At 35.0% G+C, this 17,389-nt stretch overlaps 1 protein-coding gene across 8 annotated transcripts in view; it reads right to left on the bottom strand.

The window, feature by feature from the left end:
• LOC117341462 (high affinity cGMP-specific 3',5'-cyclic phosphodiesterase 9A-like) overlaps window positions 1-16,015 on the bottom strand; it is an 86,294-nt gene extending 70,279 nt beyond the window's left edge. For 4 of the 8 annotated variants that reach the window (XM_033903314.1, XM_033903318.1, XM_033903316.1 and 1 more), the window contains exons 1-2: window positions 15,439-16,014; window positions 1,793-1,863 (exon numbers count right to left, since the gene is read on the bottom strand). In XM_033903314.1, the coding sequence (XP_033759205.1) occupies window positions 1,793-1,863; window positions 15,439-15,507 (140 nt within the window). In that variant the 5' untranslated portion in view covers window positions 15,508-16,014. Of the gene's footprint in view, window positions 1-1,792; window positions 1,864-15,438 lie in introns of all 8 variants that reach the window. The other 4 variants (XM_033903315.1, XM_033903321.1, XM_033903320.1 and 1 more) reach the window with 2 other exon arrangements.
• Between the last annotated feature and the right edge of the window lie 1,374 nt (window positions 16,016-17,389).

Genomic DNA, 17,389 nt, shown 5'->3' with positions numbered 1-17,389 from the left:
TTTGTCCTTGTGTGTTGACCCTGTGGTATATTTTGTCCTTGTGTGTTAACGCTGTTGTATATTTTGTCCCAGTGTGTTGACCCTGTTGTATATTTTGTCCCTATGTGTTAACGCTGTGGTACATTTTGTCCCTGTGTGTTAACACTGTGGTATATTTTGTCCATTTGTGTTGACCCTGTGATATAGTTTGTCCCTGTGTGTTGACGCTGTGGTATATTTTGTCCCAGCGTGTTGACCCTGTGGTATTTGTCCCAGTGTGTTCACGCTGTGGTATATTTTGTCCCAGTGTGTTGACCCTGTGGTATATTTTGTCCCAGTGTGTTGACCCCGTGGTATATTTTGTCCCTGTGTGTGTTGACGCTGTGATATATTTTGTCCCCGTGTGTATTCACGTTGTGGTATATTTTGTCCAAGTGTGTTCACGCTGTGGTATATTTTGTCCCAGTGTGTTGACCCTGTGGTATATTTTGTCCCAGTGTGTTGACCCCGTGGTATATTTTGTCCCTGTGTGTGTTGACGCTGTGATATATTTTGTCCCCGTGTGTGTTGACGCTGTGGTATATTTTGTCCCTGTTTGTTGACTGTGGTATATTTTGTATCTCTGTGTGTTGACTCTGTGATATATTTTGTCCCTGTACGTTGACCCTGTGGTATATTTTGTCCCTTGATATTGACGCTGAGGTATAAAATTTGTCGGAGTGTCGCGTATTGAAGTACTAGGATTTTGTGCTCCTGAAATTAATATACAAACCGGTCAAGTATGACATACTTTCATTTTTTCAAATCTAATTTATTTCAGTATAATAAAAACAAGAGGCCCAGTGGGCCTGTATCGCTCCCCTGGCTCTAGAGCAAATTTGCAGGTGATTGAGGTCATTTCTACAGATACTATGCTGATAACAACTTTATTCAAATATCAGAGTAAGCTAGGTGTATTCATGTCAATATATTTTTCAGTCCTTCATTCCAGCATACTATTGGCCTAAGATCGGGTCTTGGCTCTTGGCTCTAAGCATGCTACAGACAGGCCCAATATCAAGTCCCTGGGCCTCTTGGTTATTGAGAAGAAGTCTTTTAAAGATTTTAACCTATTTGACCCATATGACCTTGAATGAAGGTCAAGGTCATCTATTTGAACAAACTTGGTAGCCCTTCACCCCAGCATGCTACAGGCACAATATCAATTCCCTGGGTCTCTTGGTTATTGAGAAGAAGTTGTTTAAATGAAAAAGTTGACGCCGGACGGACGGCCGGACAGACGCCGCACCATGGCATAAGCTCACTTGCCCTGGAAACTGGACACAATGTATAGAACAGAAAAAGGATAGTTAGCAGTGATCATTGATGACACAGCATTGACATTTAACGGTGAAGCGTTTCCCGTACAAGCTGTTAAAAATCCAAAGCGACAACTCGTGGTAGTAGGTACATGATCACAGTTCAAATGGAGCTGGTATCAACGTTGATACACAATTGTGTGACATTTTAAGAAAAATGATGTTTACGTCATACAAAGTGATGTTTACGTCATACAAAGTGATGTTTACGTCATACAAAGTGATGTTTACGTCATACAATGTGGAGTTTACATAAAAGTGACGAATTGAAATGTAGAATGTGACACGTAAATATAAATGTTGAAGCCTTCGTAGGCATTTGAGAAGTGCGTTAACAACATACATGTCTTTTGTGACGTTTACAACATATTATATGACGTTTACAACACAGTATGTGACGTTCACCACATACTATGTGACGGACGTTTACAACAGATTATGTGACAAAGAATTACCTGCTAACTCCAGCTACTTGTGCTATCAGGTCATGTATATCTCTGGAACCACAGAACCGACTCAGAATGATCTGAAACCAAAAATATAAGAGTGACATTATTGAGTATTCTGTCTGGAACAGTCGCTACATAAGCATTGCGGTCTATATATAGTAAATTTAGTGAAGCAGACGACGCTTGATTTTTCGGGACATATGGTCTTAAACTAATTGTATTTTCCAATTGTCTCCCTAGTTTACCTTTTGTTATATACTTTCGTCATGTTTTAAATTTTTATCTCTTTCAATGTTTTCCGCAGAAATTTGAACGCTATAATCTAGTTTACCCGTACCATTTTTTAGTTCGTGTTGAATTACGCGTTAGTTCCATAAAGACATTTGTATCTGTATATATACAAAATAAACTTGATTGAATCATGTGGCCGATCATAGAATTCCACGAAAAAAAAAACGTATATCACACTGTAATGTCGGATTGTGGTCCGGTATAGATGATCACCTGTAACGATTATCATACAATCGTCACACAACACTCCCCTTGTTAAGGAAGATATTTTTAATTTGGTCTCGGAACATAACCTTGACCATAGACAGTTTTAAGTCATTTTTAGTTAGACCCCACGTTTGGTATGCTAATCAGTTCTGGTGTCCTCATTTAGATAATCACATTGAAACAATAGAAAATATCAAACGCTGTAATGCTGACCTAGTGTACTAATATCACAGAGGACGAGGTGGGTAGACTACTGATAACCTAGTGTATATCACAGAGGACGAGGTGGGTAGACTACTGATAACCTAGTGTATATCACAGAGGACGAGGTGGGTAGACTACTGATAACCTAGTGTACTAATATCACAGAGGACGAGGTGGGTAGACTACTGATAACCTAGTGTATAACACAGAGGACGAGGTGGGTAGACTACTGATAACCTAGTGTACTAATATCACAGAGGACGAGGTGGGTAGACTACTGATAACCTAGTGTATATCACAGAGGACGAGGTGGGTAGACTACTGATAACCTAGTGTGTATCACAGAGGACGAGGTGGGTAGACTACTGATAACCTAGTGTATATCACAGAGGACGGGGTGGGTAGACTACTGATAACCTAGTGTATATCACAGAGGACGAGGTGGGTAGACTACTGATAACCTAGTGTATATCACAGAGGACGAGGTGGGTAGACTACTGATAACCTAGTGTATATCACAGAGGACGAGGTGGGTAGACTACTGATAACCTAGTGTACTAATATCACAGAGGACGAGGTGGGTAGACTACTGATAACCTAGTGTATATCACAGAGGACGAGGTGGGTAGACTACTGATAACCTAGTGTATATCACAGAGGACGAGGTGGGTAGACTACTGATAACCTAGTGTATATCACAGAGGACGAGGTGGGTAGACTACTGATAACCTAGTGTATATCACAGAGGACGAGGTGGACCAGCAGTACATTGTCATGGTTACCTCCGACTATATGTTAATTATTTACCTACGGGTCAGGCGTTCCCTAGTACGGCCTTTCAGCCTTTCAGCCTTTCAGTTGACGAGAAATGGTAGTAGAATGAGATATATGGCACGGAGTGACAGGAGAGAAAAAGGGGTAGAGATTGGGGGGGGGGGGGGGGGGGGGGCTATGGCGACTCAGTATCCAAAGAGTTGCCCTAACCGAAGTCTGATTAGGCACGTTACACCAGGATGTCCTGTTGTGACCATGGATTAAGGGGTGATGGTCCTATAGTTGTTTGGCGTATTTCTGTACAGCGATCTCTAGACCATCCGAACTGTCCACATACCGGCACTTTAATCAACACAAGGGCTTCTACACATTTATACGACGTTACCAAGTTGCGGCTAAAATATGACAATCCATTATTATTTTCCAATTCGCAATCCATCATATATCATATAATAACATATCTTTCCATCATTCCATGTCATCCGTAAAGTACATTCTGTAACCACGATAGCTGTCGCCTACAAGCGTGTCGTAGGTCATGACTCTCAGGTATATATCCAGATCATTGAAATGTTGAAGATTACCTTGGTAATCACATATGGCGGAAGTACACAGTGTATCATTAGCTCATTGGCGGGATCTGGAGCCGTGTGACGTACATACTGAGAGTTACATAAACGGTATAATAGAATGTGATACTAATTGTACCTGTATGTGCGTGTTATCTCATAATTATCTCTATATATATCACACTGCTCCATATTAAAACTAAATTACCAGTAAATGCCGTCAGATATGTCAGAATATCGGATAAGTCTCGTCTATTACACCAGACCTGGTCAGATCCCCATCCTCAAACAGTTTCATGTTTTCGGTCAGGAATCTCCTCCCCTAAGCCATTTTTGAGTTACGTCCATACACAAAATAAATGACCATACGCAAATATTTACATTTAGTAAGCTTGAATTCATTGGCGAAAAATGTAATCATTTTTCATAACAACATTAGCCTCATCACAGTGTGTAGTAATCTCGGGCCCGCATTACCACGGGTAGTACTCTCCGCCGGCGGATTTTTTCTTCTTCTCGTATTCTTTTAAATAAACACGATCAATGAAATGTTTACAATGTTATGACGGTCTTCTGAAAGTTTAAAACATAAAAATCACTCCAAAAACCTCACAGAATAATTATTGTAGTTGAACTACATTTTGTTTGTGTTGTTGTTATGACGGTTGCTAAGATCGCGCCAAGAACTTTTCCGCGAAAATAACATGAAAAAATGCACTTTTTTTATCACTATTATTGGGTGCTTTAACAGATAAAATAAAAAAAAATAATAATATAAATATAAGGCATGAAAATTATTGTTTCAACATTCATGAGGTCATAACAACATTGGCTTTCTGGACATATTTATCGCGAATCGTTAACGCGATTCATGGAATACATCTAGAAGTTAATGTGGTTTTGACAGAATGATGACGATAATGGACAAATGTAAAGGCGGTGCCAAGACGTGCTGTGAATTATTAATTAACATATGTCGCAAACAATGTATCGTTGTCATAACGACCGATATTTACTTCAAAACAAACTTATTTTGTCACATAAATAATAGATATTTTATCGTAACAAACATATCTGGTGTTCAGGGATGACTTAAATAAACAGGATTATATTTGATGATCTTTACATATAAATTTTAATTTCACAGCCTGTCTTGGCACCGCCTGAACATATAGCCATTATCGCCATCAACCCTGTAGTGGTAATTAACTTAACTTTAATCTTATATTCCCATTATAAAATGGCTGCATGCTTCCAAATAAACATAATACAAACAAAAATATATAGCGATATTACTGATCGAGATTTCTGTTAATTATGTAACAGATTCACCAGGTAAACGATCAGATATGATTAAAACGGTTTACTTCCTCGGAATTACATGTTACATGTATACTAGTGTATATACATGTATATATGTAGGTAATTCATTTACGTATTATTGTACTGTTTGTCAGAAGACGCGAAGGTTGAGGGGCCTATGTATTGCCTCCGGACAAACATGTCCTACACGGGTTCATCTTTCAATCCATTTATTCTAATTTGTAGAGTATATATAACAATTTATAAGGTCTTATTCGAATAGGTTTTCTCAACTTCAATATATCCGGAATTTATGACTAACACGTTTTTACGCTTAGCTTTGCATTGTTTCCGGAGAACACGCAAGGCGATCTGGCCTCAGACCTCAATTAATTTCCCTCTTTATTCTACCAAAGAAAAATCAAAATAAAAAATATTTCAGAATTTGCAGCAAATCTTGTTTTCACATCACATTGTAGAACTGTTCAAGCTGAATACAGTGAGCTAGAAAGTACCTCATGACAAGCATTTAAGAAAGATATTTATATTTAAGTGTAACCACCCCACTTTATTGTGGGGAAATCCGTAAAATCACCAAATATTACTACTCAAGCCTTATAACTCCCTGTGTCCTGCCACACAAACAAATATGGAAATGGTGTCAAAACAAAATTATATCGCTAGAATAAATATTGCACTATAAATATATGATAAAAGTATGCCCATATCTGTAACAGCTACATTTTGTAAGTCAGGAAAAGATATTTAGCAACAGTCCTGAAATTTCCATATGTACGTACTACATTATGTACAACGACCTGGAAGTATAATTGTGGTCTGAGGCCATCTGTCGTTCTATACCACTGGGAACTACTCAAATTGTGTGTGCAGCACAGCCGAGGAGTTCCGAGTGGTTCTATACAGCACATCGTTTTATCGATTTTTACATTACTTTTACCTGTTTTTAGGTTCCGAGGTCGCCACCTATATACATGTACCAATACCTACAAGGTGGTAAACCGTCTCGGCAAATTTATTTTAAGTCAATAAAATAAGAGCTGTATTTATTCGTCTTGTACTCCAGTTTTGTCTCGATGTTTCTCATCATTATCATGTATATAATATGTAACCACTAGCCGTTATGCCTACAACCAATTAGTTTGATTGAATTGAATATTGCAAGCCCTCGGCATCTCTGACCTAGGACGAAACATCCTGTATAAAAATCAGCCAATCGACCTCCTTGAAATCTTGTGTCATAATCACAGTTAAAAACTGAACCAGTGGCTATTTTAATTTAAAGTATGTTTGTTGTTGTTTTTTTATCTATTTATTTATTTATTAATTTATTTTTACAAAATGTGACATTTCATACCGAAATATTGAAACCATTTTGAGAAATATTCAATAATAATATAAGCAAGGACACAATACTATTGTTCAGACTACATAGCTGAATGACATATCGTTTACCGGTACAGGTGCGGTGTTTGTTTACAGCTGGGCATGTTTGTTACACCTACAATATATTATCAATGGCAAGATTTTTAACACTTTCACACCTACTCTTTTTCTTGGTTATATACTTATTGAGACCAAGCATTGGCTAATTTTACTCAGTTTTTCAAAACAATTGTTTTATTGCTTTCGGCCTTACGGCCTATCAATGACAAAAAACTATTGCACACGAATGACATAAATTACAACATGGCGTATACAACAGTACATAACATATAGAGAATGAGACATCATAACATCAATAATTGGTTTAGTAATCATTTCTTAATTTAGTAGCTTCATGTATATATTTTCCTAGAGAACACAGTTCCTTAACATTTTCTTCTCTGAATAACTGAATTAATTCAAATACAGATGGGTTGTTCCAGTAATAAAGTTTGATGTACCTTTTCCTTAAATTTCTCTAACTATTTCATCCGAGAATAAAATGATATTCATCTTCGTTTTTGTTGTCTGGTATTACAAAAGCCGTCTTAATCTTGGGAGTTTATTATATCTACCTGCTTCAATTGCTAAACAATGCGCAGATAGACGTATCTTAGTAAGACAAATTCTAAATCTTTTATGAATATATTTGGTAAGATAAAAAGGTTGTGTAACATTATCCACAACATGTTTATATATATGACATTTTGAGAACGACTCTAATAAATGATGTTTGTGTTGTTGGGGTTGGTTAAAAACTATCTGCTTTATAAATGACGAATTATTGTTAATATTGCTTGTATACATTTGCTGATTTTCTCACACATATCCAAAACTAAGTGAAAAAAGTTCATTTTTAAACAAAAGTTACCCAATTTAAACAATTTGTTAGTACTATTTCTGTAAAATCGTTTTCCTTATTTTTCCAGTTTCGGTATTGACAGACGACATGAATTATTCTTTATTTGACACCAAAATTACTCCGATTGGTGTCCAGTATAGTTGTAGAGGTATCCTCTGTAACCTATACAAGTGTTTAATTTGTAGATTAATTCCATGTTTACAGTAATTACATGAACAAATTTTTAAATACACATGGAAATAAAAATAAAATAATTATTAAAATGAACTTCAGATTTCAAAAATTAATTTGAATTGTGAGATAGGAATACAAATCAATTCTCAACACGGAACTCGTCCGTACTACACATATCATCTAGCCAAGGCTTCTGATGACGTTTCACTCCGTATATAGCTGATGTCACAGATGGATGAGAGTAAAAATTATTTCCATGCAAAAACAAAAGACCTGTTTACCAGAGATATTGTTTCTTAATTTGTCCTACACCTGGCACTGCCATAGTCGGGAAACACAGTTTGCGGTATACAGCAGTGACGGAAAACAGCTGTAGTTTAACACGTGCATGGATTCGACGGAACTACTTTCTTAACCCTCGCAAGAATACAGTTTTAGTCACTGATTAGGTATTCTCTATATCACTTCTCTGATTCCAATCTCGAAAGGCTTTTCATGGTGCGCAAAAATGACCTTGAAATCGCTGGGGGAAAGATTAAAACAAAAATAAATGTGCTAATGATTTGAATTAATTTTGAGATGTACTGTCTGATGTGAATTGAATTTCCACTGTCACTGTGGCATTTTTTCGCCATATTCAATTAATCAAGTTGGCAATCGATTTGATCTAGACGAGTTTTCTAGAAGCATGATCAAATACATCAAACGTCGTCGTTGATTAATGAGAGGGCGACCAAGTACTTTGTTTAAAGGTCTAGATCAATATCGTATCTAAAGCAGTTTATAATGTTAAAAAGACAGCAATGAATTCGTAATCAACTTCTTTATGTACAATAACCCAGCGACCTCAAAAACCCAGCAATATTGATAACCAAGCGACCTAGATATCCCGGTGACCTTTATAACCAAGCGACCTAGATATCCCAGTGACCTTTATAACCAAGCGACCTAGATATCCCAGTGACCTTTATAACCAAGCGACCTAGATATCCCAGTGACCGAGATAACCAAACGATCTAGATATCCCAGTGACCGAGATAACCAAACGATCTAGATATCCCAGTGACCGAGATAACCAAGCGACCTAGATATCCCAGTGACCGAGATAACCAAGCGACCTAGATATCCCAGTGACCGAGATAACCAAACGATCTAGATATCCCAGTAATCTAAATAACTCAGCCACCAAATAACCCAACTATCTCAATTAACCCAGTCATTTCAATAACCTAACCACATAGCTGTCCCAGTCTCTCGATAACACAACCATCACAATCAACTCGGTCGCTTCAACAACCAAGCCACCTAGATGGTCAAGTCTCTCGATAACTCAGTCATCTTATTAAACCGGTCATTTCAATAACCTATGTGACACAGTCTCTCCACAACCCAAATTGTCTCAATTAACCGATTCACTTCAATAACCCAGTCAACTCAATTACCCTAACCCTAACGTCGAAATAGCACTGCCACCACACCAAACCTACCATCGTAATAACCCCGCTACCTAGAAAACTCTACCTCCACGATAACTGCGTTGTATCAATAAATCACCTTAATAGCGTTACCATCGTAATAACCCTGTCACTTCAACAACCCAGCGGGGGTATAGTGTGAAGTGTCATCAATACCTTTACCAACCTCATTATATTCTACAAAAATTACGAAACACATCCATAAACTCATAATAACCGCTTTTGTTGGCCTGTATGGAAGCAGGCAGGGGTCCTTCTAAATGAGAAGTAAATACGGTGTCCGGAAGAAAATCCATGCAAGTATGGTCGTGATATGACGTCATAGCGCGTGACGGCCAATTACGGACCGGAGTCAAAGATGTTTACACGATATACGGTTACATTCTACATCATTGTTTAGAGGCTATATGATTGCAGTAGTTACTCCGGTCTCTAAATATACCATTGGTGTCTGTGCAATAGTCCAGAATATTTGACCATCGGTACTGATGCCTCGTGCAATATAATATAGGTCGATGACCAGTACCGGGGGTCAAATATTCTGGACTTCAGCACAGACACCCATGGTATACTTGTTTTATTGTATAATCACTAAAACACTCTTAGAAGGCCTAGACGTCGACTGTAGTCTGGCAGTGTTGACATCTGAGTGACTTAAACGCTTGAAAGTGTACGACTATATGTTCAGTAGTTCGCACTTGACCGTACAACAGTTCGATATTTCAAAATAGAGCTTATGTGTACAGTTAAGGAAAATCTAACGCATTGTGTAATAATATACACATATATCATGGGTATCTGTGATGTAATAGTAAACCAGGTAAAAATGAGGTAAAACAGGTAAATCAGTTCTATAAATCAGGTAAATCAGTTCTATAAATCAGGTAAATCGGTTCTATAAATCAGGTAAATCAGTTCTATAAATCAGGTAAATCAGTTCTATAAATCAGGTAAATCAGTTCTATAAATCAGGTAAATCAGTTCTATAAATCAGGTAAATCAGTTCTATAAATCAGGTAAATCAGTTCTATAAATCAGGTAAATCAGTTCTATAAATCAGGTAAATCAGTTCTATAAATCAGGTAAATCAGTCAGGTACATTAGTTAAGATATGGTATTTATATCCGTGATAATATGTGTTGTAAAAGTAATCGGTCTACAATTAAATTTTCCCGCGTTTCGCTAGTATAAGCCGTGAAAATGTTGTATAAACGGCTCGTGCTACTCGCTCGTACGTGTAATAGATCACGTGATACAGGTGAAATAGGGTATTGTTGTAAGGTGAAATATCATTATCTAGCTGCCCAGAGTACGGTTAACACCAAAACTTGACAAGTTTTGCAATGCACTCGTATTCGTTATATATATATAAAAAAAAATTATTGTGTAATAGTATAATTTCCGAATATTTTTTATATGTGCTGTACATCTTGGTGATTAGGGGTAAAACATTTGTTTCCATAATTTTGTCCATCCCGGATCAGTCCAAGGTTTTCCAGAGGTTTTTATATACATATTTCAAAAAGAACGATTTATTCTGAAACATACTATTGAGAAAAATATGTTTTTATCTCTGGTTTTTAGCCCAGGATCGATCTTTAATTTCAATTTCTACAATAAACGTCACATATGAGGATAGGAGTGGAAGCGAGGGACGGGTATATATATACGTGCGAGGTCATGTTACATTTGTAATTTGCTCAAAATGCAAAATTAAAATAAACTCTGGCTACCGTACTCTACGCGGCAGGCTAGTCGGCAAAACGTAGTATTTGTGTCGGTGTTGTTTATAATGGAGTAGATAGAGGAGTTCTATTAAGAAATAATTGTTATTTTTTGTTGTTCACTGGTGTATGAACGGCATTTTTTGACAGATATTTTAAATGACGCGCGTTAGCGCGTCATGTTGAAATATCTGTCAAAAAATGCCGTTCATACACCAGTGAACAACAAAAAATAACAATTATTTCTTATATTTACATTTCAAAACTATTTTTCAACGTGATCTTTGAAAAAAAATCATAGAAACAGTATTCTACGTTCGTTATACGTAGTGACGAAACAGCTGAATGATCGCTGTAACAGCGTAACAGATAGTTCCAATTTGGCGGGAAAGGTAATCAAGTACACAAGTACACAAAATATAGTTCCACACAAATTCATTATTTTAATCATCATGAAAGAAAAATATTGAAATGTTGTCTTCAATTTTACAATTATTAACAAGTTTTAAAGTTGATAAAACATTATTTCATGTGTAATCAAACGCGATTTTATATTCACACTTCTGCATTCTACGTGGCACCGTCAACAATGTACTGTATGTATTCATACGCGGCAGGTTAATTGTTCACCTAGGAATGAACGCTAATTTTGCTAGTACCTTCATATAGAGAACACACAGTGGAAATGTAAATATTACTTGTATGATCTCAGGGTACGCTTCAAACAACGCATGCTCCTACTGTTCGTGGGCGATCACGAGGTTCTATTGTTCCTGGGCGAGGTTCTATTGTTCCTGGGCGAGGTTCCATTGTTCCGTGACAGGTGATTTCATATTTCACTCACCTGTTTGTCCCACACTATATACATGTAATCCTATACATATAATATTATATGTATGTAATAGTATATACGTGTAATATTATAGACATGTAATCCTAATCCTATATACATATAATCATATATACATGTAATCCTTATCCTATATACATGTAATCCTAATCCTATATACATGTAATCCTTATCCTATATACATGTAATTCTATATACATGTAATCCTAATCCTATATACATGTAATCCTATATACATGTAATCCTTATCCTATATACACGTAATCCTTATCTTATATACATGTAATCCTAATCGAATATGCATGTAATCCTATATACATGTAATCCTAATCCTATATACATGTAATCCTAATCCTATATACATGTAATCCTATATACACGTAATCCTAATCCTATATACATGTAATCCTTATCCTATATACATGTAATCCTAATCCTATATACACGTAATCCTAATCCTATATACACGTAATCCTTATCCTATATACATGTAATCCTAATCCTATATACATGTAATCCTAATTCTATATACATGTAATCCTTATCCTATTTACATGTTATCCTAATCCTATCTACATGTAATCCTAATCCTATATACAGGTAATCTTATATACATGTAATCCTAATCCTATATACATGTAATCCTAATCCTATATACATGTAATCCTAATCCTATATACATGTAATCCTAATCCTATCTACATGTAATCCTAATCCTATATACATGTAATCCTAATCCTATATACATGTAATCCTATATACATGTAATCCTATATACATGTAATCCTTATCCTATATACACGTAATCCTAATCCTATATACACGTAATCCTAATCCTATATACATGTAATCCTATATACATGTAATCCTATATACATGTAATCCTAACCGATATACATGTAATCCTAATACTATATACATGTAATCCTTATCCTATATACATGTAATCCTATATACATGTAATCCTTATCCTATATGAATGTAATCCTATATACATGTAATCCTTATCCTATATACATGCAATCCTAATCCTATATACATGTAATCCTATATACATGTAATCCTTATCCTATATACATGCAATCCTAATCCTATATACATGTAATCCTAATCCTATATGAATGTAATCCTATATACATGTAATCCTTATCCTATATACATGCAATCCTAATCCTATATACATGTAATCCTATATACATGTAATCCTATATACATGTAATCATAATCCTATATACATGTAATCCTTATCTTATATACACGTAATCCTAATCCTATATACATGTAATCCTATATACATGTAATCCTATATACATGTAATCCTAATCCTATATACATGTAATCCTTATCCTATATACATGTAATCCTATATACATGTAATCCTATCTACATGTAATCCTAATCCTATATACATGTAATCCTAATCCTATCTACATGTAATCCTAATCCTATATACATGTAATCCTAATCCTATATGAATGTAATCCTATATACATGTAATCCTTATCCTATATACACGTAATCCTTATCCTATATACATGCAATCCTAATCCTATATACATGTAATCCTATATACATGTAATCCTATATACATGTAATCATAATCCTATATACATGTAATCCTTATCTTATATACACGTAATCCTAATCCTATATACACGTAATCCTAATCCTATATACATGTAATCCTAATCCTATATACATGTAATCCTAATCCTATATATATGTAATCCTAATCCTATATACATGTAATCCTATATACATGTAATCCTAATCCTATATACATGTAATCCTAATCCTATATACATGTAATCCTATATACATGTAATCCTATATACATGTAATCCTAATCCTATATACATGTAATCCTAATCCTATATACATGTAATCCTAATCCTATATACATGTAATCCTAATCCTATATACATGTAATCCTAATCCTATATACATGTAATCCTAATCCGATATACATGTAATCCTAATCCTAATACATGTCGTCTTATTCATCCTGCAGCTGCCACCGCATTATCGGAATACACCCAGCATATAAACAAAAAACGTTTAACATATATATCATATATTTTATAATTAAAACGTAATTTTAAGCAAGGGAGAGCGAGAACTATGTCATACTGGCCCTAAAGGAGGCAAGCGCCACCCGGCTGCCCATTTCTCACTCACCTTTGCTAAAAAAAATACGTTTTAATTCTAAAATATACGATATATATTTCAAAAGTTTCTGTTTATACTAAACGGCTGCCCCCTTTTATCAAGGGGTATTTTACAGCCATTCAGATTGTTTGGTATTTTATGTTCTACAAATTTTGAGCAAACCGAGCTCGAGGATTGGACCAGTTTATGTAGTAGATACAGATGTAATAGGTTGATATTGTTTTGTAATCTTAAATTTTAGCAAGACAAAAAAATCTGTGTGCTGTATACGGCAGTGATGGAAAATAGCTGTATTTTGGAATCCGAGCAAGTGCGTCGATTCGATTAGTGGATTATTGTTGATACCGTTTCACTTCAAAATGATTATTTTTTTATGACTGATGCAGGATAAAATTTATACATGGTCAGTGTCTTAAAATACAAGCACGATATTGGCAGCACACAATTATCAGTATTTCCCAAAAATGCAAATTTTAGCACACACGGTATAAAGAAATGTCTTTTCAACCCACGAAACTGATAAATCAAAAAATCATAGCGCCTACAAATGATCGTGTATGTGACCGAAAGTCACATGATGATAGAGAGTTGCGGAACACGTGATCATTTCGTCCGGACGCGATTAACAATCTATCACCTATTTATTTAGTTTAAATTTGAATGATGAAGGAAAAGTTCAAAGTTTTGGAGACTGGTAACAGCGTAAAGAATGTAAGTTTTTTTTTATTTTTTTCTTGTTTCTTGTTTTGTTTTTTGTTTTTGTTTTGTTTTGTTTTTTAATAAAAGATATACAACAGCCTTTTCTTGCTTTGTTTTTGTTTTTTGTTTTTTGTTGATTTTTTTTTTAATAAAAGATACACAACAGCCTATTTTTTCTTTCAATCTGTATTTACTCTGTTTCGGAAAAGTAGCAACTCTTGATTAATTAACAACTAATCAGTTAGTTACATCACAACCAACAGGGAAAACCACATGTTTAGACAGATCCCCGATGTTTGGTACAAGATATAGAGGTTACACAACGAATGGTTGTTGTAGATGGTATTTCTTTAATTTTCACCCGAGTTAGATATTTTTCTAAAAAAAAATAATAATAAAACACGAGCTTTAACTGTACGTTTGAGAAAATAACAATATTCTGTTGCTGAAATCTTCATTATTTGGAGGAAATAAAGAGAACGATGATCGTAAATTGTAAAAAAAGAATACCATATAAGTTAACAGTACATACAGATTGATGGACTGTGTATATTTATTCACCCTATGTATTAGTATTTCACGACGTGTAGCGTAAATAGAGTTGTTTTACAAAAAATATTTATATATGTCCAGTTTGACTGACAATGTATAAGTTTCCGGAATTTAAAGAACCTTTACATAAAGAGGCAAGTTCCGGTTTCTTCATGGACATGATATAGGTTTAGTAATGCTGACAACATATTATACATGAGTATACAAACACTTACATCAAGATAAAAATACTTACAAGATCTAACATTCAGCTTCTCCATACACTTCCAGTTTTATAAGTATATATAAATTACTTACCTTTTTTATAAGTATATATAAATTACTTACCTTTTTTATAAGTATATATAAATTACTTACCTTTTCGCCTTTGCCAGCTATTGACAGGTAGATCGTTTTAGACGTATCTATAGAAGACCCGTTTCCCATTTTCTCAGAAAATCTCAGTAATGTAACAGATGTCTATCAACATTGGTTAATTCTAGATATCCAACTTGGAATTCCCTTTTTAACTTCTCGATTGGTGATGATCTTTAAAACAACGTTTAATTACAAATGACAAGAATATCCATTCAGATTGCAAGATGGTCTGACATCATAAATACGCAATATGCAAATCTAATTGAGGAATTGTTGCCAAGTGGAACACGGCTCCGTTCTAGGATTCATTGGTGCGACTCTGTAGGTGACGAATTGTTGAATTAACACAAGCGACTCTCGTGGTTTGGATTGTGGGAATGCTCAGAGAACAGCTGTGATGTGTGTGATATTGTCAGCGAGAATGACACGAACTCACCATACACGTAAACATATCAAAGTACAGTACCCGATGGCTGTCCTCTATCGATATATCGATCTGAAAATCCCATACCAGCACTATTATCACATAGACCAAAGGCCGATTGTCAGGTATGATTGCTAGTCTACCTGTCCTTTGTCCTCTGGTCCATAGGCAGGTGAGAGTGATAGCTATATGTGATGGATGGTCGCCATGGCAAACTCTGCATCTACACACTTCTAGTGGCTGTAGTATCCTTGGTTACCCAAGCCACAAAGCCGAGCTAATGATGCTGGCCACGTGGACTCTGCCGTGTCATTAGTAAACATTATCTAACTGTTGGAGGCAAACGGTAGCAAAATATCACAACAAAGCAAATAAAATTGAAAATCATTTAAAGCTCTATATATATATCTAACATACAAATTTCAGATTTAATCCATCACTAGGAAACACTTGTTTGTTGTGTAACATTGACACTGGCTGACATTCCACTTTTCGGGTATCCTACAAAATGATACAGGTATGTTACAGGATTACATAATACAGGTATGTTACAGGATTACATAATACAGGTATGTTACAGGAATACATAATACAGGTATTTTACAGGATTACATAATACAGGTATATTACAGGATTACATAATACAGGTATGTTACAGGAATACATAATACCGGTATATTACAGGAATACATAATACAGGTATATTACAGGATTACATAATACAGGTATATTACAGGAATACATAATACAGGTATATTACAGGATTACATAATACAGGTATATTACAGGATTACATAATACAGGTATATTACAGGATTACACAATACAGGTATATTACAGGATTACATAATACAGGTATATTACAGGATTACATAATACAGGTATATTACAGGATTGCATAATATATGTATATTACAGGATTACATAATACAGGCATATTACAGGATTACATAATACAGGTATATTACAGGATTACATAATACAGGTATGTTACAGGAATACAATGGTACAGGTATATTACAGGATTACATAATACAGGTATATTACAGGATTACATAATACAGGCATATTACAGGATTACATAATACAAGTATGTTACAGGATTACATAATACAGGTATATTACAGGATTACATAATACAGGTATATTACAGGATTATCATGATACAGGTATGTTACAGGATTACATGATACAGGTATATTACAGGATTACATAATACAGGTATGTTACAGGATTGCATAATACAGGTATATTACAGGATTACCATAATACAGGTATATTACAGGATAACATAATACAAGGTATATTACAGGATTACATAATACAGGTATATTACAGGATTACATAATACAGGTATGTTACAGGATAACATAATACAGGTATGTTACAGGAATACAATGATACAGGTATATTACAGGATTACAATGATACAGGTATATTACAGGATTACATAATACAGGTATATTACAGGATTACATAATACAGGTATGTTACAGAATACATAATACAGGTATATTACAGGATTAC

The sequence above is a fragment of the Pecten maximus genome, chromosome 13, assembly GCF_902652985.1.
Source record: "Pecten maximus chromosome 13, xPecMax1.1, whole genome shotgun sequence".
Lineage (NCBI taxonomy): Eukaryota > Metazoa > Mollusca > Bivalvia > Pectinida > Pectinidae > Pecten > Pecten maximus.
Note: the sequence above shows the minus strand (reverse complement) of the source record. Positions and strands in the feature narration are given on the sequence as shown.